General features: G+C 50.2%; 1 protein-coding gene across 1 annotated transcript in view; it reads right to left on the bottom strand.

Annotated features, from left to right (window-relative positions):
- Positions 1-2,040: 2,040 nt before the first annotated feature.
- The window catches only part of LOC123346488 (butyrophilin subfamily 1 member A1-like), a 111,774-nt gene continuing 88,395 nt past the window's right edge, over positions 2,041-25,419 (bottom strand). The window contains exons 7-8 of the mRNA XM_044983918.1: positions 3,901-3,927; positions 2,041-2,645 (exon numbers count right to left, since the gene is read on the bottom strand). Of these exons, the coding sequence (XP_044839853.1) occupies positions 2,086-2,645; positions 3,901-3,927 (587 nt within the window). The 3' untranslated portion in view covers positions 2,041-2,085. The remainder of the gene's footprint in view (positions 2,646-3,900; positions 3,928-25,419) is intronic.

Here is a 25,419-nt window from a genome sequence, read left to right on the forward strand (position 1 = left end):
CGACCTTGCAATGTGCAGTCTTGCTTTTTCTAGTAAGATAGCAGAAAAGCTTATGTATAAACAAAATGTATTTGTTGCTTTTTACTGTCTCCATGATTGCTAGAAATTGTCTGTAACAAAGGTATAAAGGCTTGATGTAATTGTTTACCAGTTGAGAGACCTGTCCAGGACCCTGTGTCCTATGGCACTCTCTCCCTCCATGGTAATTACTGGAGAAATAATAAAGTATTTAATCTTGCTGCACCCAAACAAAAAGCGAGAACTAAGTTTTTCTTCCACAACATCCACCAATGTAATATACGCCATCATATGCCAGCAATGCCCCTCTTCTATGTACATCGGCCAAACGGGACAGTCCCTACGGAAAAGGATAAATGGACACAAATCAGATATTAGGAACGGCAATATACAAAAACCTGTAGGAGAACACTTCAGTCTCCCTGGACACACAATAGCAGATCTAAAGGTAGCTATCCTGTAGCAAAAAAACTTCAGGACCAGACTTCAAAGAGAAACTGCTGAGCTTCAGTTCATCTGAAAATTTGACACCATCAGCTCAGGATTAAACAAAGACTGTGAATGGCTTGCCAACTACAAAAGCAGTTTCTCCTCCCTTGATTTTCACACCTCAACTGCTAGAAGAGGGCCTCATCCTCTCTGATTGAACTAACCTCATTATCTCTAGCCTGCTTCTTGCTTGCATATATATACCTGCCCCTGGAAATTTCCACTACATGCATCACCCACGAAAGGTCATGCTCCAATACATCTGTTAGTCTATAAGGTGCCACAGGACTCTTTGCTGCTTTTATTTTTTTTGTACTCTAAACCTCACATGACAACAAAAATATCACCCTTTCAACTGATTTATGGCTGAGAAGAAAGGTTTCCCAATAAAGCTTCACCAAATTTCATGTTATGTGTCACTAAGTGCCAGTGTCTATAATACAATTAAGTTTATTTGTGATGATTCAGTAAAGGAACACAACCCCTTCTCTATTTCTTTATCAAACTACATTTGTTGTGTCCTTATAACCAAAAACATGAAGAACCTGGCAATTCATTGGAATCAACAGAGGACACTGACAGTCCATTGCCTGCAAATAATTTTTTAAAAGAAAAATAAACTAAAAAAAATGGAGATTGTAGAAGAGATTTCTATTTATAGGAAGATAGTGTTTGAGGTTGGGGACTGTGTTTTGTTAATTGATGTGAGAAAAAGGAAGGAAGGTCATATCTTGATTACTAATTATATGTAGCTAGAAAGTTCATAATCACATGAATTAATGCTGACAGAATTTCAAAGAACATTATATAATCTTGTGTGAGTTAAGTTAAATATATTGCTTAATTAATTCTATCATTACTTCACCTATTTATTGTTAAAGGTGTAGTGCAGGAGGTGGGTGCATGTGCCCTGCCTTCCAGAGAGAACCAGTCAAGACAATAAAGACAGGGGGAGAGAGAGAGAGAGAGAGAGGAGCTGCACATGTGTGTAGTTGTGATGTTTATAACACATATACATTGTAAACTGAACAACCCAGTCTGAGAATTAATACTTTATTTTGTTAAGATAAATATTTTGGATTTCTTGAAATTCCACAGTTGAAATTCAAATGACATTATTTAGAGAAGTTAAACTTCAATATAGATTTGAGGGAAGAATCAAAAAATAAATGTCAATTCAATTTCTAAAAATATGTTTAGATGCTTGTTTCTGAAGTACTGTTAGAATGTAAATTAAAATATTCTTTTATTTACACCTTGTTACAATAATATTTTCTAAATTAGAATCATCTTTTTTCTTTCGTATTTTACATTGAGTTTTTACAGGGGTAGAAAATTCTGACAGGCGTGAATCACCCCCATCCACCACCATCTGCTACCCCTGGGGCAGGGGACAGAAAAGGTGGGGGCTGGGGATTCCCAGGTGTCTGGTTTTCGACTGGAACCTCCAGTTGAAAAGGGAAACTGGCAGCGTCCGGTCAGCACAGAAAGTCCAATTGCTGCAGTAACTGGCCCCCAGCACTGTGGAGGGGAGAGCAGCAGCACTGGGAGGGGCCAGTCTGTGCCGCGGGGTCACTGTCAGGGACAGAGATTCCCTCCGTCCTGAGCTGGGACCGGGGAGATGATCAGGGGAGCCGTGTTTGTACCCCCAGAACCGACACCAGGATTGAAATAAGGACGAAGCATCTCAGAGAAGGTTCCAGTGAAAGTGAAGAGATGGGACCTGTCAGTCACATTGTAAAACGAGACCTCACCCACCTCATAGTCCAGGAAAATCCCCACCTGGCTGGGCCTGACGCTCACGGGGAGGGAGGTCGGGGGGGAGGTGAGGGCCTTGTATCCCCCATCCCTCAGCCACACGGCCCAGTATCCATCCTCAGGTGTCCATATAATCTTCCCCTTCCTGTTCACAGATTCCCTGCAAACCCCCAGAGTCCACTCAGTCTTGTCTCCCACCTCCACCTCCCAGTAATGCCTCCCGCCTATAAAACGCTCAGTGCCCAGGACACCGACACAAAGATCAAATCTCTCAGGGTTGTCGGGCAGATCCTGCCAAGTGTCTCCGAATCTCACACGTTTCCGATCCTCAGACAGGATGAGTCTGGGATTTGCCGTGTCTGGATCCAGAGTCACGTCCACTGGGGAGAGAGTCACAGAGTCAGGGCTGGGGGCAGGGGCTGGTCACTGGGATCGAAGGGAAATTAACCTGCATCCCCGTTAATCACTGGGGGGGGGGTTGTTGCCTGAGGGGAGTCAGGGCCCCTCTGCCTGTGAGGAGACAATGAGAGGAAAGGGCAGGAGGAGCGGGGGAGGAGTGGGAAGATGACGGGGAGGGGAGAAGTTGATGCTGGGAGAGGAAAGGGGAGGGGAGGTGACAGGAGCGGGGGTGGAGAGAGGGGCAGAGAGAGGGGCAGGCACAAGGGCTATGGGGGGGATAAGAGAAGGTACGGGCACCAGGCAGCAGAGGGGGGTGAAGGGCAGGTTCCAGGGGGCTGCAGGGGGTGAGGGAGGGGTGGGCACTAGGGAAGAAGAAGGGAATGGACCCCAGGGGGCACAGGGAAGCAAGGGAAGGGGCAGGCACCAGGGGGCAGAGGGGTGTGAGGGAATGGGGGAGCTCCAATGGGGCAGGGGAAATCAAGGGGAGGGTGAGCTGCCAGGGGGTGAGATGATGAGGACAGGGGCAGGTGGAACCATGGGGGGGGTGGCGAATGAACAGGCATCGGTGCCAAAGGGGCAGAATGGGGGGTGAGGGAGCAAGTGAGCAGAAGGGGGGCAGAGAGAGGGGTGTGGAGAAGGGCAGGCCCTAGGGGGGCAGAAGCGTGTGCAGGGAGATGTGGGCACCAGGAGGGCAGAGGGAGGATGAAGGGAGGGTGGGACCAAGAGGTTAGGAGAGGGTGAGGGGAGGGGTGCGGCAGTGCTGAAGTGAGGGGAAGGGCTGAGACCAGGGGTCCCAAAGGGGGTGAGGGAAGGGACTTGCACCAGGCAGGCAGAGGAGACAAAGGAAACAGCAGGCACCAGGGATGCAGATGGGGCCAAGGTAGAGCTGGGACTTGGGGCAGAGGAGGAGCTGGCACCAGGGGACTGGAGGGGTGGTGAGGGGTGCAGGTGTCACGGAGCCAGAGGGGGAGGGGAGGGGCAGGGGTGAGAAATAAAGAGAAGGTGGCATGGGCGATGGTGGCAGAGGGGTGAGAGGAGAGCAGGGTCAGTGGGGCACAGGGTGGTGAGGGGGTGGGCACCAGGGAGGAAGGAGACAAGGGGAGGGTCAGGTGTTGGGGGCCAGGGGGAGGGAGGGAAAGGGTTGGCACCAGGATAGCGTGCAGGGAAAGGAGCAGAGAGCTCCCAGGGGGAGATGGGGCCTCGCCATGGATAAAACATCAGTGGTATGTACAGTACCTGCGTAGAGCTGGGCGCGTCTCCACCCTGCAACCAAACACAGAGAGAGGGGTGAGAACGCCCCTGAACACCGACACACTGAGCAGGAGACAATGTCACACAGGGTGATACTGGGGGGAATGGAACTTACTGAGCTCAGCCTGGAGTTTGTCTAAAAATAAAACAAAGAGAAATGAGGCAATATCACATTATCTTGCAAAAGAGAAGCGAGTCAAAAAGACCTTAAAGCAAGGAAGTTACAATCCTGGGGCTTGGCTACAGTGGAGAGTTGCAGTGCTGGTGGAGGCTTTACAGTGCTGCAACTTAGTCACCGTCCACACTTGCAAGGTACATACAGCGCTGCATCTCCCTGGCTGCAGCGCTGGCTGTACTCCTGCTCTGCCTCGGGTATAACTATTGCAGCGCTGGTGATGCAGCGCTGGAGTGCAAGTGTAAACAGTGATTAATCTTACTACGCTGTAACTGACCTCTGGAATTTTCCCATAATGCTTTTAACTAATTTACTCTCTTTGTTTTGTTATGATGCCTCTCTGTTTTGTTGTGAACTTGGGGCTCCGGTAGCTGCTTATCTAAAAAACAAACACAGCTCCTGTTTGCTGTGAATGAGGCAGGCAGGGGGATGAATGTCTACAGCTAGTGTTTGCTTGAGGAGAGAAACAGCACGCCGGGGGGTGGGGAGAAAGGGAGTCTGTTGGAGCAGCTGCTTATCTGGTCTGCAGGCTATTTGCATTTAAGAGTGAATGAGGGGTCGAGGAAATGGTCAGATTTTGCAAGGCAGGAAGCTGACACAGAATTTGCAAGGCAGGGAGCTGACACACAGTGTCGGCTCCAAAAATCCACTCTCTCTCTCTCTCTCCCCCGCTCCCTGTCGCACTCCACCCCACCCCCCTCTTTTGAAAAGCACGTTGCAGCCACTTGAACGCTGGGATAGCTGCCCATAATGCACCAAGCAGTTTGCATTCCCAACAGCGCTGCAAATGCTGCAAATGTGGCCACACTGCAGCGCTGGTAACTGTCAGTGTGGTCACACACCAGCGCTTTCCCTACACAGCTGTACGAACACAGCAGTAACTCCCAGCGCTGCACATCTGCAAGTGTAGCCATGGCCTTAGACTCAGCTTGGAGGCTACAGCAGCAGCCAGACACCTGAACCTAGGCTGACCGGGCAGCAAATGTGAAAAATCGGGATGGTGGTGAGGGGTAATAGGAACCTATATAAGAAAATGACCCCAAAATTGGGACTGTCCCTTTAAAATTGGGACATCTGGTCACCCTACCTGAACCCCCGAGCAACAAAGGAATCAGCAAGGGGAGAAATACAGTAACCCCACCTGGCCAGGTGCAAGGAGTTGTTAGAGCCAAACAGGGATTCCTCTGCAAATGGAAAATATTAACCCTGTGAAGCCAGCAGAAAAGAGCATGCAGTACATCAGGTGAAATGGATGATGAGAATTAGGAGGCTAAATGCAATTAGCAGAGTGAACAGCCAGAGGTATAAAACAAATACCAGGGAAATATTTCAGTCCATCAGAATCAGGAAGCCTGTGAGAGAATCAATGGGTCCCCTGGATCAGCAGCAGGGAAAGGGAGCAACTGGGGAGAGTAAGGACAATGCTGAGAGACTGACTGGTTTCTTTGCATCAGTTTTCACCACAGAGGTTGCTGGGGAGTAACCTGCCCTGGAGCTGCTCTGTTCAGGAAATTAATATCAAGGATTGAGGAATGAAGAGGAGATATTGGAACAAACGGACAAACTAAAGATCCAGCAGCTACCAAGAGCAGCTTAGATCCCTGCCGGACAGATTTGGAGAGGGGATTTTTCACACCCCTGAGCCAGAAAGTAGAGCACTATAAAATTTAAGTGTAGACAAGTCCTTAAACTGCTCTTGTTACATGGGTATAACACCCCATGTCAGCGCTGTTATCCCGTAATGGGAGTGAGTTTTTCTGGTTTAGCTTGTGCCTTTAGCTATGGCAGCTTTTCCCTGGGGGCTTGGCTACACTGGAGAGTTGCAGCGCTGCTGGTGGTTTTACAGCGTTGCAACTCACTCACCGTCCACACTTGCAAGACACATACAGCACTCTATCTCCCTGGCTACAGCACTGGTTGTACTCCACCTCGACCTAGGGAATAATGACTATAGCATTGCTGATGCAGCGCTGCTCCGCCAGTGTGGCTACCAAAAGCGCTGTTATTGGCCTCCAGAGGTATTCGGAGGTATCCCAGAATGCCTGTTCTAGCCACTCTGCTCATCAGTTCGAACTCTACTGCCCTGTCCTCAGGTGACCAACTATCAGACCCGCCCTGTAAATGCCCCGGGAATTTTAAAAATCCCCTTCCTGTTTGCTCAGACAGGTGTGGAGTGCAATCAGTGAATCTTTCCAGGTGACCATGAATCCATGTGGCAAATGAGCCCCAGCATGGAGCAATGGTGAGTTGCTGGATCTCATCAGTGTTTGGGGGGAGGAAGCTGTGCAGTCCCAGCTGTGCTCCAGTTGTAGGAATTACAATACCTTTGGCCAGGTATCAAAGGCAATGCTGGAAAGGGGCCATGACCGAGACATGCTGCAGTGCAGGGTTAAAGTGAAGGAGCTGCGGAGTGCCTACTGCAAAGCCCGTGAGGGAAGCCGCCACTCCGGTGCTGCCCCCACAACCTGCCGTTTTTACAAAGAGCTGGATGCAGTACTTGGGGGTGACCCCACCTCCACTCCGAGGACCACCATGGACACTTCAGAGCGGAGGGGGGGAGGAGGAGGAGGAGGAAAGCGAGAGTGAGGGTAATGGGGTGGGGGAGACACCCTGGAGTCCCAGGAGGCATGCAGCCAGGAGCTCTTCTCAAGCCAGGAGGAAGGTAGCCAGTTGCAGCAGCCAATACTTGGTGGAGGACAAGCACAGGAGCGGGTTCCCGGTAAGCAGCTTTTATTTTCAGGATGGAATTTTTTTGGGAGAGGAGAGAGGGTTAGGGCTGCATGCATGCATGCCTAGATGCAGAACAGTGCATTGATTTGGTCTATCACGTCGGGGTAATCGGCCTCGGTAATCTCTTCAAAAGTTTCAGCCAGAGCGTGGGCAATGCACTTGCGCAAGTTTATTGGGAGAGCCACTGTGGTCCTTTGTCCCAGTCAGGCTAATGCGGCCGTGCCACTGTGCCACGAGGGGTGGGGGGACCATTGCAAGACACAGGCAAGCTGCATAGGGGCCAGGGCAGAATCCGCATTGAAGTAGAAGACCCTCCCGTGCTTCCCAGGTGACCTGAAGCAGCGAGATATCTTCCAGGATAACTTCCTGTGGAAAATGTTGGGATAGTGTTCAGTGTAGGTGCCCTCTGCAGCTGTTTGTTTTCCCCAACGCACAGAAACCCCAGTACAGCCCTGAACCAGTCCCCCTTACTCACCATTTCGGGGATCCAGTGGGTTATGTGCGTTCTCTTTGGCATGGGAAATTTATGCTATTGTGAAGACTGTTACTGTGGAGGAATAACTCTGTCTGGTATAAACAATGCGGCCTCTGTTAAGTGTTGCATTTTGGCTTTACAGATGCAACTTTGAGATCTCGGCTGTCCCTGCTGAGACACTACAAAACCTCCAGAAGAAGCCGCAAAAAAGCAAAGAAGACATGCTGCAAAAAGTTATGCAGCAATCTCTCACGGAGAATCAAAAAGCGCAGGACTGGAGGGAAAGGGAAAGCAGGATCCGCCAGAAAAACATAGCGCAGAGGAAGAAAAGCACGAAGCAGCTGATAAGGATCCTGGAGCGCCAAGCAGACTCTATCCAGGTGCTCATAACCATGCAGGCGGAGCAATACCGCGCCCCCCCCCACCCCCACTGCCCTTGTCCCAAAGTTCTTTCCATTGTGCCCCCATGTCAGCTCAAAACCCCCTTCCCCAGCATCCAGGTTCTTACCACCACCAGCTGCCTCCAACACCTGTACCTTCACCAACTAGCCCTGAGAACTACGACCCTTACCCTCTGCACTCAACCCCCATCACCATGCAGTATAGCCATCCTGAAGTGCAGTAGTCATTGCACAGCACTCCAGACAGGACATATTCAAGCCTGTGACCGTACAGTTCCCCACCCCACCCCCCCTGCCCTTTTAGGTTCCCAAAAAGTTGTGTGTCTGTCAATAAAGTAATTTTCTTTTCAATAAATGAATTCTTGGCTTTGAAAACAGTCTTTATTATTGCAGAAAGTCAAAGATACCTTAGCCCAGGAAAGAAACAGGCACTGCAAATCAGCTTAGGAAATACAGATTCCTACTTACATTGTAGCCACTGCACTTCACTCATGTGCAAGGCACCAAACATTACTGTTGGCTTTCAGCCTCAAATTCCTCCCTCAAGGCATCCCTAATCCTCGCAGCCCTGTGCTGGGCCTCTCTAGTAGCCCTGCTCTCTGGCTGTGCAAATTCAGCCTCCAGGTGTTGAACCTCGGAGGTCCATGCCTGACTGAATCTTTCACCCTTCCCTTCACAAATATTATGGAGGGTACAGCATGCGGATATAACCGCGGGGATGCTGCTTTCCCCCAAGTCCAACTTCCCATACAGAGATCGCCAGCGCCCCTTTAAACGGCCAAAAGCACACTCCACGGTCATTCGGCACCGGCTCAGCCTGTAGTTGAACCGTTCCTTGCTGCTGTCAAGGCTCCCTGTGTATGGTTTCATGAGCCACTGCATTAATGGGTAAGCGGGGTCTCCAAGGATCACAATGGGCATTTCAATGTCCCCTACTGGGATCTTCTGGTCTGGGAAAAAAATCCCGGCCTGCATCTTCCTGAACAGGCCACTGTTCCGAAAGATGCGTGCATCATGCACCTTTCCAGGCCAGCCTGCGTTAATGTCGATGAAACGCCCATGGTGATCCACAAGCGCCTGAAGAACCATAGAGAAATACCCCTTCCAATTAACATACTCAGATGCTAGGTGTGGGGGGGTGCCATAATAGGAATATGCGTCCCATCTATCGCCCCTCCACAGTTAGGGAAACCCATTTGTGCAACCCATCCACAATGTCCTGAATATTCCCCACAGTCACGGTTCTTCTTAGCAGAATGCGATTAATGGCCCTGCAAACTTACATCAACACGATTCCAATGGTCAACTTTCCCACTCCAAACTGGTTGACCAATCGGTAGCTGTCTGGAGTTGCCAGCTTCCAGATTGCAATAGCCACCCACTTCTCCACCGGCAGGGCAGCTCTCACTGTCGTGTCTTTGTGCCGCAGGGTGGGGGCGAGCTCAGCACACAGTCCCATGAAAGGCTTTTCTCATCCAAACGTTCTGCAGCCACTGATTGTCATCCCAGACTTCCATGACGATGTGATCCCACCACTCAGTGCTTGTTTCCCAAGCCCAAAAGCGGCGTTCCACGGTGCTGAGCATGTCTGTGAATGCCACAAGCAATTTCGTGTTGTACACATTATGCGACTCGCTATCATTGTCGGAACTCCTCATTGTCACTTTGGAGCTGAAGGAATAGCTCAACTGCCAAACGTGATGTGCTGGCGAGACTCGTCAGCATATTCCTCAGCAGTTTGGGCTCCATTTCCTCCAGACCGAAATGGAACACAGAATCGTACTGCACAGAAACCATTGAAAGATGCAAGATGGCGCCAAATGTTGAGGGAAACACAGGGATTGCTGGGATGTGAAGCAACGCATCAAGGGGCATTGGGACAGGAAGCAGAATGACCCGCACCCTCCGCCCCCTTCCCACAACCCATGGTGCCAGAATGGGAAGAGGTGCTCTGTGGGATAGCTGTCCATAATGCACCACTCCCAACACCGCTGCAAATGCTGCAAATGTGGCCACACTGCAGCGCTTTCCCTACACAGCTGTACAAAGACAGCTTTAACTCCCAGCGCTGCACACCTGCAAGTGTAGCCAAATCCTGGGTGAAGGGCAGCAGCACAGACCATGATCTCTGCTGCACTGTGCCCTGGCCCCCTCTCCTGACACCCTCCTCTTTTTCTCAGGTCCATCTCCCACACCCCTACAATAGGGCTTGTGAGTGGGTCCTCAGGGGGCAGCCTGCAGGTGTTCTCTGCACTGCTTGCACTGGAGGAATCCTCCCCTAGCTGCATCCAGGCCTTCTGGAGCCCTTTTATGCTGCTCTGGTCTTTTTACTGACCATAAAGGGGTTGAAGTGTGGGTGAAAAACTCACCCTCCATTTATTAAAATGTGCCCAGCTTTTATGGGTATGAAGATATAATTGAGCAAGTGACCTTGGTGTAAGCAGTGCTCCAGCCCACGGAGATCTGCCTGAGTCTGCAGGCAGTGCTGTTTGCTGCTCACACTCAGCACAGTGGGATTGGGAGGCTGACACTAAGGCCTGATCAATTACAATTTAATTATCACCATTTGCAATTATCTCACTACTGATCATTTTAGCAGAAACATCCAACTTCTGTGCTTCTCCCTCACAGCTGGATGAGGACAGGTACTGGGGAGGGTGGCAGTGGGGCAAGGGCAGCGGGCACTGAGGCAGCTACCTGTCATCAAAGGTTGATGCGGTGAGGAACAGTGAATACAGGCTCCTCCCTGCACCACCCAAATACAATGTGAGCTCTGTGCCTGCTAAAATAGGGAGGGGAGAGGGGAGATACATTCTCCCTCCCTTCCTCCAAGTACGAAATGCCTCCTGGTCCTGGATACCAGAACAAACACACACACACACACACACACACACACACACACGGAGCACATGGTCACTGAGGGTGAAATCCTGCCCCTTCCCTCTTTACATGGCTGTGGAAAGGCCAGGACATGGGAGTGGCGGGGATCCCATGTGAGGGATGCTGTTAAACACTGGACAAGTCTCAGTCCCCAACAGTGACTCTGGCCCAACTGGTCTAGGGCTACTCACGGCGCTGTGTCCATAGTTTCCATGGGGTTTTAGGACAAATGGCCCCTTCCCCTTCAGAGCCCGTCTGTGTCAGCGCGAGCAGCCCTGAGTTCACTGCTTGGGCTCTGATGCTGATACGGCAACATTCCCCATCACTCGTTCAAACACCAGCACATTATTTGTAATTGTTCCATCCCACGTGTTTTTTACACTTTCTCCATCAGACACGTGTAGCCCCCTCCCACCCCATCAGAATTGTCTCTGTGCAAATACCTTCCCCCCACAACCCCTGCTGAAATGGGGTCTCTGCTCATTTCCCACCCATCTCCCCATTGCTCTGTGGTGCCCCCACTTCAGGCACTGCAGCACTCACTTCCCTAGCTGCAGCCTGGACCATCACTTCCCATGGGCCTCCAAGGGGGAAAAACGTATGATTATATTCAGAATCAAATAGAAAAGTCCGTCCTTTACTCATTTTAAAATCAGTGGGGTCAGAACTGGGTTTACATATTTATGGTGAAGCTTAAAGCAGCTCTGCGGTAGTTACAAAATATGGAAACAAATGGAGAGACACAGAAAGGTCTGTCTGTGGAGGTCCCTGCACCCCCATCCTAGGCCAACTCCTGACCTGTGGGTGGTGCCTGTCCCCTGGGAAAATAATACCTGGGAACAATTCCCCCTAGGCAGGGGCGGCTCTAGACACCAGCGCGCCAAGCAGGCGCTTGGGGCGGCCGTTTCCCGGGGGGGCGGCATTTGGCTCCGGTGGAGCTCCCGCCGGCATGCCTGCGGCAGGTCCACCGGAGCCTGGGACGAGCGGACCTGCCGCAGGCATGACTGCGGCGGGTCCCGTTTTCCCGCGGCTCCGGTTGAGCTCCCGCAGGCATGACTGCGGCAGGTCCGCTCGTCCCGGGCTCCGGTGGACCAGCCGCAGGCATGCCGGCAGGAGCTCAACCGGAGCCGCGGGAAGAGGGGACCCGCCGCGGGACTGGGGAAGGGCGGCGCAGCGCTCCGCGCTGCTTGGGGCAGCCCAATTTCTAGAGCCGCCCCTGCCCCTAGGGCTTGGGTAGATGGGAGGTGCCACAGCTAAGAATGGGGTGGAGAGGCCTTTCTTTAGCTAGATGCTCAGGTCAGCATGGGTCAAGGAGGGGTGTATGGATGGGCCACTACAGGCATTGCCTCTAAGATCAGCTGTTTCCCCACGTGGCGCTCGTCCCCTTGGTGCGTCAGCGCTGGGTTACCAACACTGCAGGAAATGGAGGTCGTGTCATGTCTGCCAGTCACTGCTGAGCACAGCCTGAGCGAGAGCATCTTGTGCCCAGTGTGAGCAGCATCTCAGAGCAGCCGTGCAAATCCCGAGTGTGTTTGTGTTATTACAGCATTCTAGCCACAGCTCACCAGTGCAGCTGATGCAGAGAATTCTCTGAAAGGCCCCGGGAACAAGACAGTGACAGTTAATTGTTCTTGATATTTTAGAGGTTGGAAATGAGCCCAACATAGCTCTCCCTGCGCACATCCACAAATTTTCCATACAGCTCAAAACGAGTTAATCCCCAGCACCTAAACATGGACTCAGAGCACATATTGTATCTGTTACAACCACAAACTAAACCAGTCGACACCTGGTGGTGACAGAGTGTGTAGGTGACAATTCTAAAGGTACAACATTTAGTTCCAACTTTCACAAGTACAAAGCACAGCTCCTCTCTGCTCCTCTGAATTACCTGCTTCCAGCCCCTCTGGGAAATCAGTTTAACAGACATTTCCCCTTCCCAATTCTTCTGACACTTGCAAATTTCTCCATAAAGTTTACAGCACTTCAGATGCTTTGGGCGTTTGCACATTCGGTGCCCATTAATTTAAACAAAAATTGAGTATTCAGACCCCATGGCAGCTTTGAAAACCCCAGCTCCCTATAAACGCACAGATCACTAAAGGCCAATTTCTGCTCTTTGTGAGCAGAGAAAAAAATCTACAGTTGAGCACTAATACTACTGTAACCCTTCTGCCAGGTGGAGCCAGCAGCAGCTAGGGCCGGGTTCAATATCTAGGAGTTCCTTTCCATCGATACAACACAGAACCAACTTGAGCCCCCAATCAGTAACCCTGAGAAATTTACACACCACCCCTGGGCACCTGTAAGAGGCAATACTTCCTCATTCACAAACACAGAGTCTGAGTATAGAAAAGAAACGTTTAATAAAAGGAGGGAAGTAACTCGGTGTTAATTTGGGAAAACACCACAAACAGGGATCATAAACATAAACCATGAGCAAAAGACCCACCCCAAGTAGGTTGGGCAGTCCTTTTCCCCTCAGGTTCTTAAGTCCATTAAGGCCCCGCCCCCATTACAACCCCTTCCCCAAAGTCCCTGCCCCTATTCCGATTCCTTATCCTAAATCCCCACCCTGGCCCTGCCTATTCCCCACCACCTCCCCTGAGCACACCACATTTCTGCTCCTCTTCCCCCCCAGAGTGTGCTTAAGCTGCCTGTAGATGAGCAGACTCACCCCTGCAGCACCTCCTGCTGGTCTCTCAGGGAATTAGCTCAATTTCCAGCCCGGAGCGCCCTCTGTAGGCCAGTGATCCACTGCCTCTTGGCCCCCGTGTCCCTCCCAGGACCCCAGTGCCCCTTTATCTGGGGTGCTGCCCCCGGCAGGAACTCCCCCAGTCTTAGGATCTCCCCTCCCAGGGGAACCCCCAACCCACTATCCCCACCTCACCTCAGTATCAGGCTACTGCCAATCATCATCTAGCCCCCATGCCGTGGGCCAGACTGCAGTATCAACCTACTCATCACTGGCAAGGAGGGTTTGGACCTGCTGCCTTGGCCTACCCCTGGGCTGGCCCCTGAAACCCCCAGTACATGTTGGCCTTGTGCTAGGCCGCAGCCTGGGGCTTTCCAGGCTGGAGCTCCCCAGCTCCTCAGCCTTTCCCCAGCCCTGCTCCACTCAGCTACCCTGTATCCAGCCCCCTGCAGCCAGGCCCTTCTTCCTCTACAGGCAGAGGGAGACTTCCTGGGCTCCTGGCTCACTGCCTCTTATAGGGGCCAGCTGGGCCTGATTGGGGCATGGCCACAGCTGAGCCTGCCCTTCAGGGCACAGGGCCGGCTCTAGGCACCAGCCTACCAAGCACGTGCTTGGGGCAGCACCTCGGGGTTTGGTTTTGTTGTTTTTGGTTTGGACAGGCGGCGCTCGGGGGGTGGGAACTTGGGCGCTGCACCACGGTGCTCAGGAAGGGGCGGGGACTTAGGCGATGCGGCGCTGGGGGGCGGGGACTTGGGTGGCGCACCGCGGAGCTGGGGGGGCGGGGACTTGGGCGGCATGACGCGGCGCTCGGGGAGGTGGGGACTTGGGTGGCGCTCAGGGGGGCGGGGACTTGGGAGGCACGGCGCTTGGGGGGACGGGGACTTGGGAGGCGCGGTGCTCGGGGAGGGGGCGGGGACTTGGGTGGTGCGCTGAGGCACTCGGGGGGGTCAGGGCAGTGCTCTTTTTTTTTGCTGGGGCGGCAGAAATGTTAGAGCCGGCCCTGTAGGGCAGGAGCAGGGGACCACCCTGCTACACTGCCAAAAAGCTGTTTGGCGGTGGCTGGACGGGAAGCACGGGGAGATAGGCAGAGGAGCTGGGACACGGCCTGCTCTGGCGGGGAGGAAGAGGTGGAGCAGGGGAGGAGGGGAGCAACCACTAATTTTTCCCCATGGGGCTCCAGTCCCTGAGCACGCATAGAGTTGGCGCCTATGGTCAGTGCAGACCCAGAGTTCAGAGGTGCATCCACAGAGTTCACCTCCTGCCCTGGGTGGAGGGGGGTGTAAAGAGGCATCTTACTCTCTCCACTGCTCGGGCACTTGCTCACTGTCCCCCTCTGCCAGCTACCCTGCTGGCTGCTTGCCAGTCATTGCTCCCACCAGCTGCCTGCTCACAGCTGTAGCCTCTCCTCTCTACCAGCCGCCCTGCTGGCCACTCATTGCACCTCTCCACCTCTCCAGCCACTTGTTCACCAACTGACTATCAGTCACCTTCCACTACCACCTGCCTCTCTGCTGTGACCTCTGCACATCCGTCTCTTAATAATTTTAAGCTCTTTGCAGGCTAGGTAGAAACACTGCCCCAGCTCAAATGATTTCAGCACTCAATGATTTTTAGCTCTTCGTAGGCTTTGTGATTAATTGTATGGTTAATTGCACCATTAAACAATAATAGAATACCATTTATTTAAATATTTTTAGATGTTTGTGATCTTGTGTTGCCGGCTACAATAGTGCCATGCGAACACCTGTTCTCACTTTCTGGTGACATTGTGAAAAAGAAGCAGGCAGCATTATCTCCTGCAAAGGTAAACAAACTTGTTTGTGTGAATGATTGGCTGGACAGGACTGAGTGGACTTGTAGGAGCTAAAGTTTTACATTGTTTGGACTTGGGCGCTGCACCGCGGCGCTCAGGGAGGGGGCGGGGACTTGGGCGCTGCACCGCGGCGCTCAGGGAGGGGGCGGGGACTTGGGCGCTGCACCGCGGCGCTCGGGGAGGGGGCGGGGACTTGGGCGCTGCACCGCGGCGCTCAGGGAGGGGGCGGGGACTTGGGCGCTGCACCGCGGCGCTCGGGGAGGGGGCGGGGACTTGGGCGGCGTGGCGCTCGGGGAGGGGGCGGGGACTTGGGCGGCGTGGCGCTCGGGGAGGGGGCGGGGACTTGGGAGACATATGAATGTTTAGCATATCTGACACATAAATACCTTGCAATGCCTGCTCTCACTTTCAGGTGACATTGTAAATAACAAGCGGGCAGCATTATCTCCCATAAATGTAAACAAACTTGTTTGTCTTAGCAAAGAAGTAGGACTGAGTGGACTTGTAGGCTCTAAAGTTTTATATTGTTTTGTTTTTGAGCACAGTATGTAACAAAAATAATCTACATTTGTAAATTGCAGTTTCACGATAAAGAGATTGCACTCTGGTACTTGCATGAGGTGAATTGAAAAATACTATTTCTTTTGCTTATGTTTACAGTGCAAAATATTTGTAATCAGAAATAATATAAAGTAAACACTGGACTCTTTGTATTCTGTGTTGTAATTGAAATCAATATATTTGAAAATGTAGAAAAAACATCCATAAATATTTAATACATTTCAATTGGTATTCTATTATTGTTTAACAATGTGATTAAAAGTACAATGATTTTTTGAATTGCAATTAATTTTTTTGAGTTAATCGCGTGAGTTAGGTGCCATTAATCGAAGCCCTAGTATTTTTAGTAAAAGTCAAGGACAGGTCACGCCAATAAACAAAAATTCATGCAAGCCCACAACTTGTCCGTGACTTTTACTGGGAGGAGGGAGACTAACACTGTGAGCACAGTCAGAGACTGGCTGCCAGCAGAGGCCGCTGCTGCTGCTCCGTGTCTCTGTGACAGAATCATATCCTTACATATGACATTTGCTGCGGGTGAGCACTCAATGTTTAGAGCAGGACACAAAAAGTTTAGTCATGGAAGAAAGAACAACTTTCTAAGTGCCCCACTGGATCTGCAGTTATATTTCATTTCAGAAGCATTCAGGAAGGATGAAATTCTCCTCTTCACATGGGGACCAGCACAAGGCCTAGCCACTTACATCCCATTTAGAGCCTAAAAATGGGACTTAAGCAGGATTTCAGTTGGGTCTAGGTCTCATGATGGCCTTCCAAATGGATGTACATTTCCCACGGAGCTTCTCCAGTCTACTTTGGGTTTATCTAGTTCATCACAGAAAATGTGGCCATGTGCCTGTCAGTTCTATAGGTCCCTGTTTAGAACCAGTGCTAAAACCAGCATAGCTACTTATTATACACAGACCATTTCTCTCAGTGTCAGAGAAGGCTGAGCAGAGGTGCCAGACTTTTTTTTTCAAAAAAGCATTAAAATCAATTTTAGATTTTAAGAAATCAAACTTTTTAAACCATGGCAAGTAAAAGTTAAGATTCAGCTTTAACTAAAATCACCCAGAAGTTAAACTATTGCAAACCACATTTTGGGTCACCCAAACCAATGTAACTTGATCACAACAGTATTGAAAATGTTGCCCACATCTCTTTAGGATTAAACACACATCTCTGGTACTGAGCAGAATACTCTGACAGGAGACTGAACTCTTCTGGTGTTGGTGCCATAATCTGTTTTGGTACCGATCTGGCCCTCATTACCATCCCCTCTGGGCTCCTCACAATCTTTAGTGTATCTATCTGCACAACCCCTCTGGGAGGTAGAGCCTGACTACTATCCCCATTGTACAGATGGGGACCAGAGTCATGGAGGGACAGGTTTCCTCAAGGGATTGAGGCAGAGGTGAAAGTAAGCCAGTACGGGCCGGTACAGAGGACCGGTAAGAAAAGGAGACTGCCTGAGGGAGGGAGAAGCCTGCCCCCTGCATACGAATAGTTTAAACTCAGCTGTTCCCTGAGTGGTTCAGCTCTCCGGGTTAGGAGTGGTTTCTGGCATCCTTGTTAATTTCACTCACAGTAGCTGGGGGGAGTAGGGAGGGTGTGTGTGACCACGGCAGGGGCAGTTCTTTTCTGCCCCTGGGATGAGGGGATCTCTTCTACACAAAAAACACAATCAAAATCAGGAACCATTTCCAAGTTAAAATCTATCCCATTCCCTCCCCAGCATAGGATCATGGTTGTGAAGTCCAAAGTGCTTGCAAATCCTCTTTGAAATGTTACTGAACCATGCAGGGAACAGCTGAGTTTAAACTGATCTTATGCAGGAGGCAGGCTTCTCCCTCCCTCAGCCAGTCTCCCTGCTCCCTGCTGCAAGCTAGAGGGAAGCCCCTGCAGCTGCTGCTCAATGCCAGGCAGGGAGGAAGCACAGAGCCTAGTGTCCACAGCCTGGCTGGAGGAGGAGGGAAGACACGGAGAAAAATGTGACAGTGAGTTTTCACTTTTTCAGGCTTATTCCAATAGTAAAGTTTTATTACAGACAGTACTGGTAGTAGTAATAGTAGCTTTATTTTCTCTATCTATGTCATGCAGTGGGAGGAATCAATGAAGTACATAGGAGAGGTGGGTTGCTTGTGATTGGACCATATGGGTAAGAAATTTAAATTACTTTCATCCCTGCCCAAACCCCAGGGCTCCCAGCGACCTCTGCAGCTGGTAGCTTCGGGGGTGATTTAAAGGGCCCAGCTCCTAGCTTCAGCCGAATCCCTGAGCCCTTTAAATCCTGATTTAAAAGCCCGAGGATTTAAAGGCCCCACCTATTCCGATAGAGGCCACGCCTCTTCCAGTTGAGCCCCTCCCCCTCTGCAGGACTCTGGAGTACCGGCAAGTCCTTTAAGTTACTTTCACCCCTGGATTGAGGCATCCAAAGATTCTGATAGGCGCCTAGAAGGATTTTCAAAAGCAACTAGGTACCTAACTCCTATTGAAATCAGTGGGAGTTCAACAAGTGGGCATGTCCAAAAATCCCACTAGGTGCTAATCTGCATTTTTAGGCACCTACAGAGCTTTAATAATCAGTCCCTAAGGGACTCACCCAAGGTCCCACAGCACATCTTTGGCACAGCAGGCTAGTTCTGTAACCACTGGACCATCCTGCCTCTCTAATCTCATGATCTCAGCCTGAGCATTTGCACATGACGGTATGTGACCAACCCCCACCTGTGCAGTCTGAACACAAACCTGGAGAGCCACTGTGACAGTCAGTAGAGTTCCCCCCCCCCCACATAGCTAGTTAAGCAGTTTATAATAGCTGGCAACCATTAGGGGAAATTGGACACCTCAGGGACACAGTAGCCTGAACTTTTGAACTGTCTTCCCTTATCAGTCTAGAGGCAGTTGAAGCTAGTCCTGAACTGGTTTTTGCTGAGCAGATTGCAGGAGTGCAGGGTTTGCTAACCACCAATCAAATGCTAACATGACCGAAGCCTGTGTGTGAGTGTGTATAAAGATTCTTGTTTTTTGTATGGAGTTAGAGTTTTTGTTTCTTAGTACAAAGCGCTCCTTTCTTCTGCAGAATAAAGCAACCTTTCCTTATCCCTGTCTGGCTGTCATTGGCACTCAGCTAGGCGGACCCGACATTTCAGTAACACCACCATCACCTCCACCATTGGCACTAATGCCCCAATATCAGGAGATGTTCACATGTGTAAGTGTGTTCTTGAGACTGGCTGTGCACCCTGAAAGAGCACACACAGACTGTAGGGGTACGGGGTGGGGAATGGGGTGCACGGAATGTTCTTAAATGTTCAAAAACGAGGTGATACAATTGGTTTTGTTCAAAATCTTGTGACTTTTTTTATCCAGTCTTGTCATGTATTGGGACCTGACTGACGAGTTGTGAGCGCTTGGGGTAGGCACTGCTGAATATGAGAGTGGTGTTCATTTACCTCTGAGCTCCTGCTGTTGAGTAGAAATGGCTTCCTGTTCCTGACCGTTCACATTTTCACTCCTAAAGAGAAGAGATTCTCTGTCATCTTTCAGCTCAGCTGTTCAGTGCAGTAATGCTGCAGTGCATCGAACAGGAATGCATGGGAAAATAACAAAGGCAAATGCATGTACAGTACCTGCTCAAAGTTCTTGCCTCCACCTGAAAGGAGAAATGGGGAAACTGTCAATAATACTCTATAATTTAATAAAACCAGGTGAAGAAACATCCAGGGACCATTCCCCATGGGTGTGCCACACACTTTCAGGCACAAAACCTTCTCCTGATCAGAGCAATCCCATTTCAGAAGGGTAAATTCCCAGCCATCCCTGCTTCCCTAGGTATTTATGAATTTCATTCATCTGAGCAAATAATGTAGCTAACTTATTCAGCCCTCTATGGCTACAGTTTGCTAAACACACCGCCATGCACCTTTGTCAACCACAAAGGGTTACGCTTCTGTATGGAGCAGCATTAATCAGAATAAGTGATAGATTCACAGCCAATAAGGCCTGAAGGGGCCATTCTGAACATCTGGTCTGACCTCCTGTTTTTGAGCACAGGCTAAAGAACCTCCCCCAGAGATTCCTGCAGCATCAGCTTGTGGCTGAGAATGAGAGCAGGCCTCTGAGAGATGCCCAGTAATGATTTAAAGACAAAAGTCATGGGGACCCACCACAACCCTTGGTAAGTTGTTCCAGTGGTAAATCCCCCTCATGGTAACATATGGGCACCTTACTTCTAGCCTAAATCTGTCCAACTTTAACTTCCAGCCATTAGATCTCACTTCCTTTGTCTGCTGGATTAAAGAGCCCTCTCCCAGACCTGACTTCCCCCTGCAAGGCTAAGAAAATTAAAAGGCAGAAAAAACATCTTTTAGTAACTAAGCCAAGGAGTCTGACTCTGCTATTGGCATGGGGATGGAGCTTAGTGAAGAATTTATTTGACAATTAAGATTGGTCCGTGGAGCTCAGACAATTCCATGTGGCAAAAGGGGACAGAGACTATATTGAAGGAGGGATGCTCTCAGAGCAAGAGGGGCCATCAACCACCATATGCCAGAAGACAAGGATGGAGATCGAGAAAGCAGGAGCGTCTTTGCCTTGCCTGAGATGCTCACAAGACCTCAGAGTCATACATCTACACTAGAAGGGCTGCGGCCGCTCAGCTCTCCCGATACAGCTGCGCTGCTGCAGCACATGTGGTGAAGACGCTCTATGCCGATGGGAGAAAGCTCTCCTGTTAGCATAAAAAACCCAATCCCGGGAGCTGCGGTACCTATGTTGGCATAATTTATGTTGCTCATGGGGGTGGAATATTCACACCCCTGAGCAACAGAAGTTTTGCCAACATAGGCTGTAGTGTAGCCATAGTGACAGAAGGGGTGAGACCAGACACAGAGGATGGGGGCAGTTTGTCTCAGGACTGTTTGTTATTTTGTGTAGATCTGTAACTCTCTCTGTGCTTTCTTAAAAATACAAGTCCCAGTGGTTAGGAAATCCCTTTGTTAAGCCAGTGTTCCTGGCTCACCTGACACATTGTCCCTGCAGGGGTCAATTGAAAACTCAGCGGGCCCACAGTGAGCTGGAAATCTGCCGGAGCATGTGTAACCAAGTGGGAGCTTGGCAGGGCTGTGTCTCTGGGTCTCGGGTTTCAGACAGGTGGGGTGCAGAGAACCACATCCCAATGAATGGGGGCAGACATGGGGTCTACAACTGGGAGTGCAGCTGAGAGACCCAGAGCTGAAGTCTTAGAAGCGCATGGGATTCTGTGATTAGGTCCGGTCACAACAGACTGGTAACTGTCCAGAGAGAGGATGACACAGGGCCCTAAAGGGATTTAATTAGCAAACAAAAACACTCCTACCTGGGACTCGTGGGCAGCCCTTCCTATGGGAATCCCAGTGTGAGAGCAGTGAGCCAGGGATTCTTTGCAATCCTCACAAAGGGCTTTGACATTCTCCCTACAGAACTATGTGAGCTCTTTGCCATGTTCCTCACAGACATTCCCTTCCCTCCCCCTTTGTCCTGGCTTTAACCCCAGTTGTTTGATGAATGGTACTATGCTGCCTACCTGCATGTTGGACCTTTTCTGGAACGTTTCTCCACACAGAGGACAGGTGGCTGTCTCCACTCCCGCACAGCGTTGGCTGATGCAGACCCGGCAGAATTCATGCCCACACTGTATAGTCACTGGGTCTGTCAAATAATCCCGACAGATGTGACAAATGGTATCATCTAGCTTTCTACCAGCTAAAGACGTTGGAGTCGGAGGTTCCTGACCCTCAGCCTTACGTTTCCTCTTCCCTGGTTGACCAGGTGTCCCCATGGCTGCTGGGGTCTCAGTCTGTCTGTCTCTCCTTCCCCAGCAAGGTGTGTTCTGCTGTCACTGCTGGGAGGTGCCTGCTGCTGGCCTCTGCCCTGCTTGGTGGCAGGGGGAGGTGAAGAGAAGGGAGTGGCCTGGAGGGGAAGGAGGAGAAGGGAAACAGAAAAAAGGGGATGAGGAACTGACTGGGAGAGGAGGAGCAATGACAGAAAGGGTGGGAAAGCAGCTCTGCTGGACACCCCCTCGCCAGTGAGCAGGGGCAGGGAGGGGTTTTAGCTCCGTTTTTGGCACTGGTGAGACAGACCCTGGAACAGTGCGCCCGGTTCTAATGGCCACATTTTGAAAAAGATGTTCGAAATGAGAGCAGAGGGTGCAGAAAAGAGCCACAAATGTGATTTGAGGGCTGGAGAAAATGCCCTCTAGGGGCAGAATGAAAGAGCTCGATCTGTTCAGTGTATCAAAAGGAAGAGTGAGAGGTGACTTGACCATGATGTTTATGTGTTCCAGCTCCCTAATCATTTTTGTTGCCCTCTGCTGGACTCTTTCCAATTTACCCACATCCTTCTTGTAGTGTGGGGCCCAAAACTGGACACAATGCTCCAGATGAGGCCTCACCAGTGTTGAATAGAGGGGAATGATCATGTCCCTCAATCTGCTGGCAATGCCCCTACTTATACAGCCCAAAATGCCATTAGCCTTCCTGGCAACAAAGACACATTGTTGACTCATATCCAGATTCTAATCCACTGTCCTTTTCTGCAGAACTGCTGCCTAGCCATTCGGTCCCTCGTCTGTAGCAGTGCATGGGATTCTTCCATCCTAAGTGCAGGATTCTGCACTTGTCCTTGTTGAACCTCATCAGATTTCTTTTGGCCCAATCCTCTAATTTGTCTAGGTCCCTCTGTATTCTGTCCCTTCCCTCCAGATATCTACCACTCCTTCCAGTTTAGTGTCAGCTCCAAACTTGCTGAGAGTGCAGTCCACACCATCCACCAGATCATTAATGAAGATATTGAACAAAACCAGCCCCCGGACCAACCCTTGGGGCACTCCACTTGATACCGGCTGCCAACTAGACATGGAGCCGTTGATCACTACCCGTTGAGCCTGATGATCTAGCCAGATTTCTATCCACCTTATAGGCCATTCATCCAGGCAATACTTCTTTAACTTGCTGGCAAGAATACTGTGGGAGACTGTATCAAAAGGTTTGCTAAAGTCAAGGAATAACATGTCCACTGCTTTCCCCTGATCCACAGAGCCAGTTATCTCATCATAGAAGGCAATTAGGTTAGTCAGTCATGACTTGTCAATGGTGAATCCATGCTGACTGTTCCTGATCATTTTCCTCTCCTTTAAGTGCTTCAGAATTGATTCCTTGAGGACCTGCTCCATGATTTTTCCAGGACTGAGGTGAGGCTGACTGACCTGTAGTTCCCTGGAACTTCCTTCTTCCCTTTTTTAAAGAAGGGCACTACAATAGCTTTTTTCTAGTCATCTTGGACCTCCCCCAATCACCATGAGTTTTCAAAGATAAGTTACCTCTGTGTCAGTTACCTCTGGCCTGTCTGAGACTCTCCGGGCCTTGGAGCATGAGCCAGTCCTCATTGCAGTCAATGGTCAGATTCCTATTGGCCGTTGGACCTTGGCTTAGCGCACATCTCATCACCTGTGTGTTGCACTGTGCATTGTTAGGGGCCTAGCAATCCCCTGGGTTATTGTTACAGGGGGCACTGAGCTGAGCTCACAGAGTTCTGTCTTGTCTATTAAATCTCCTCCGGGTTCCCACCATTCTGCCCCTGAGAATGAAAATGTCAGAAAGTAACAACAGTCCTGGGACTGCTCTGAGTGACTCTGCAGAGACACCACGAGTTCTATTGCTCCAGAGGCTGAAGTGCAACCCCAGCCCAAACCAAGTGCCAGATAAGCCTCAGGCTGCAGCTTTCAGTTTGAATGTGGCAAACCCCAGGTAACTGAAGAGGAAGGAGCAGAGGGAAACTAACAATGTGATTTTATCGGCTGTTCTTTTATGTGGCCACATTATTTTTTTCCAAGAAAATAGGCTCAGTCCAGTGAGGACGAGGGAGAAAAATAGCAATTCAAAATTAGGGGGAAAAGTTATCAAGACACCCTAGTTAATGTCTAGCTCTACCCACCATTCCCAGGGCATTTTAACCACACACTAACCCACAGAAAGCTTCCTACCAACACCACAAAAAGGACTCTGTGTGGACTCCTTCTGAAGGTCAAAACAACAGATTGGACTTGTACACAGAGTGCTTCCGCTGACGTGCACGGGCTGAAATTGTGGAAAAGCAGCGTCACGTGCCCCTTAACCTCAGCCATGCAGAACGCAAGGCCATCCACAGCCTCAGAAACAATTCTGACATTATAATAAAAAAGGCTGACAAAGGAGGTGCTGTAGTCATCGTGAATAGGTTGAAATATGAACATGAGGCTGCTAGACAACACTCCGACACCACATTCTACAGGCCATTACCCTCTGACCCTACTGAGGATTACCAAAAGAAACTACACCATGTGCTCAAGAAACTCCTTAAAGAAGCACAGGAACAAATCTACACTGACACACCCATAGAACCCCAACCAGGGGTATTCTATTTGCTTCCCAAGATCTATAAACCTGGGAATCCTGGACAACCCATCATCTCAGGCATTGGAACCCTGACAGCAGGATTGTCTGGCTATGTGGACTCTCTCCTCAGGCCCTACGCTACTAGCACTCCTAGCTATCTTTGAGACACCACTGACTTCCCGAGGAAACTACAATCCATTGGTAATCTTCCTGAAAACATCATCCTGGCCACTCTGAATGTAGAAGCTCTCTACACCAACATTCCACACAAAGATGGACTACAAGCCGTCAGGAACAGTATCCCCAGTAATGTCACGGCAAACCTGGTGGCTGAGCTTTGTGACTGTGTCCTCACCCACAACCATTTCAGATTTGGGGATGATTTATACCTTCAAGTCAGCGGCACTGCTATGGGTACCTGCAAGGCCCCACTGTGTGCCAACATTTTTATGGCTGACTTAGAACAACGCTTCCTCAGTTCTTGTCCCCTAGCGCCCCTCCTCTACTTGCGCTACACTGATGACATCTTCATCGTCTGGACCCACGGGAAGGAGGCCCTTGAAGAATTCCATTGGGATTTCAACAATTTCCACCCCACCATCAGCCTCAGCCTGGACCAGTCCTTACAAGAGATCCACTTCCTAGACACTACAGTGCTCATAAGCGATGGTCAACATATACACCACCCTATACCGGAAACCTACTGACCACTATACTTACCTACATGCCTCCAGCTTCCATCCAGACCACATCACACGATCCATTGTCTACAGCCAAGCTCTAAGATACAACCGCATTTGCTCTAATCCTTCAGACAGAGACAAATACCTACAGGATCTCTAGCAAGCATTCTTAAAACTACAATACCCACCTGGTGAAGTGAAGAAACAGACTGTCAGAGCCAAAAGGGTACCCAGAAGTCACCTACTACAAGACAGGCCCAACAAAGAAAGTAACAGAATGTCACTAGCCACCACCTTCAGCCCCCAACGAAAACCTCTCCAGTGCATCATCAAGGATCTTCAACCTATCCTGAAGGACGATCCCTCACTCTCACAGACCTTGGGAAATAGGCCAGTCCTTGCTTACAGACAGCCCACCCAGCCTGAAGCAAATACTCACCAGCAACTACACACCACACAACAAAAACACCAACCCAGGAAGCAAACCCTACAACAAACCCCAGTGCCAACTCTGTCCACATATCTATTCAAGGGATACCATCATGGACCTAACCACATCAGCCACGCCATCAGGGGCTCGTTCAAAAGAATAAATGGACACAAATCAAACATCAAGAATTGTAACATTCAAAAACCAGTAGGAGAACACTTCAATCTCCCTGGTTACTCGATAACAG

The sequence above is a fragment of the Mauremys mutica genome, chromosome 12, assembly GCF_020497125.1.
Source record: "Mauremys mutica isolate MM-2020 ecotype Southern chromosome 12, ASM2049712v1, whole genome shotgun sequence".
NCBI classification, from domain to species: Eukaryota; Metazoa; Chordata; order Testudines; family Geoemydidae; genus Mauremys; species Mauremys mutica.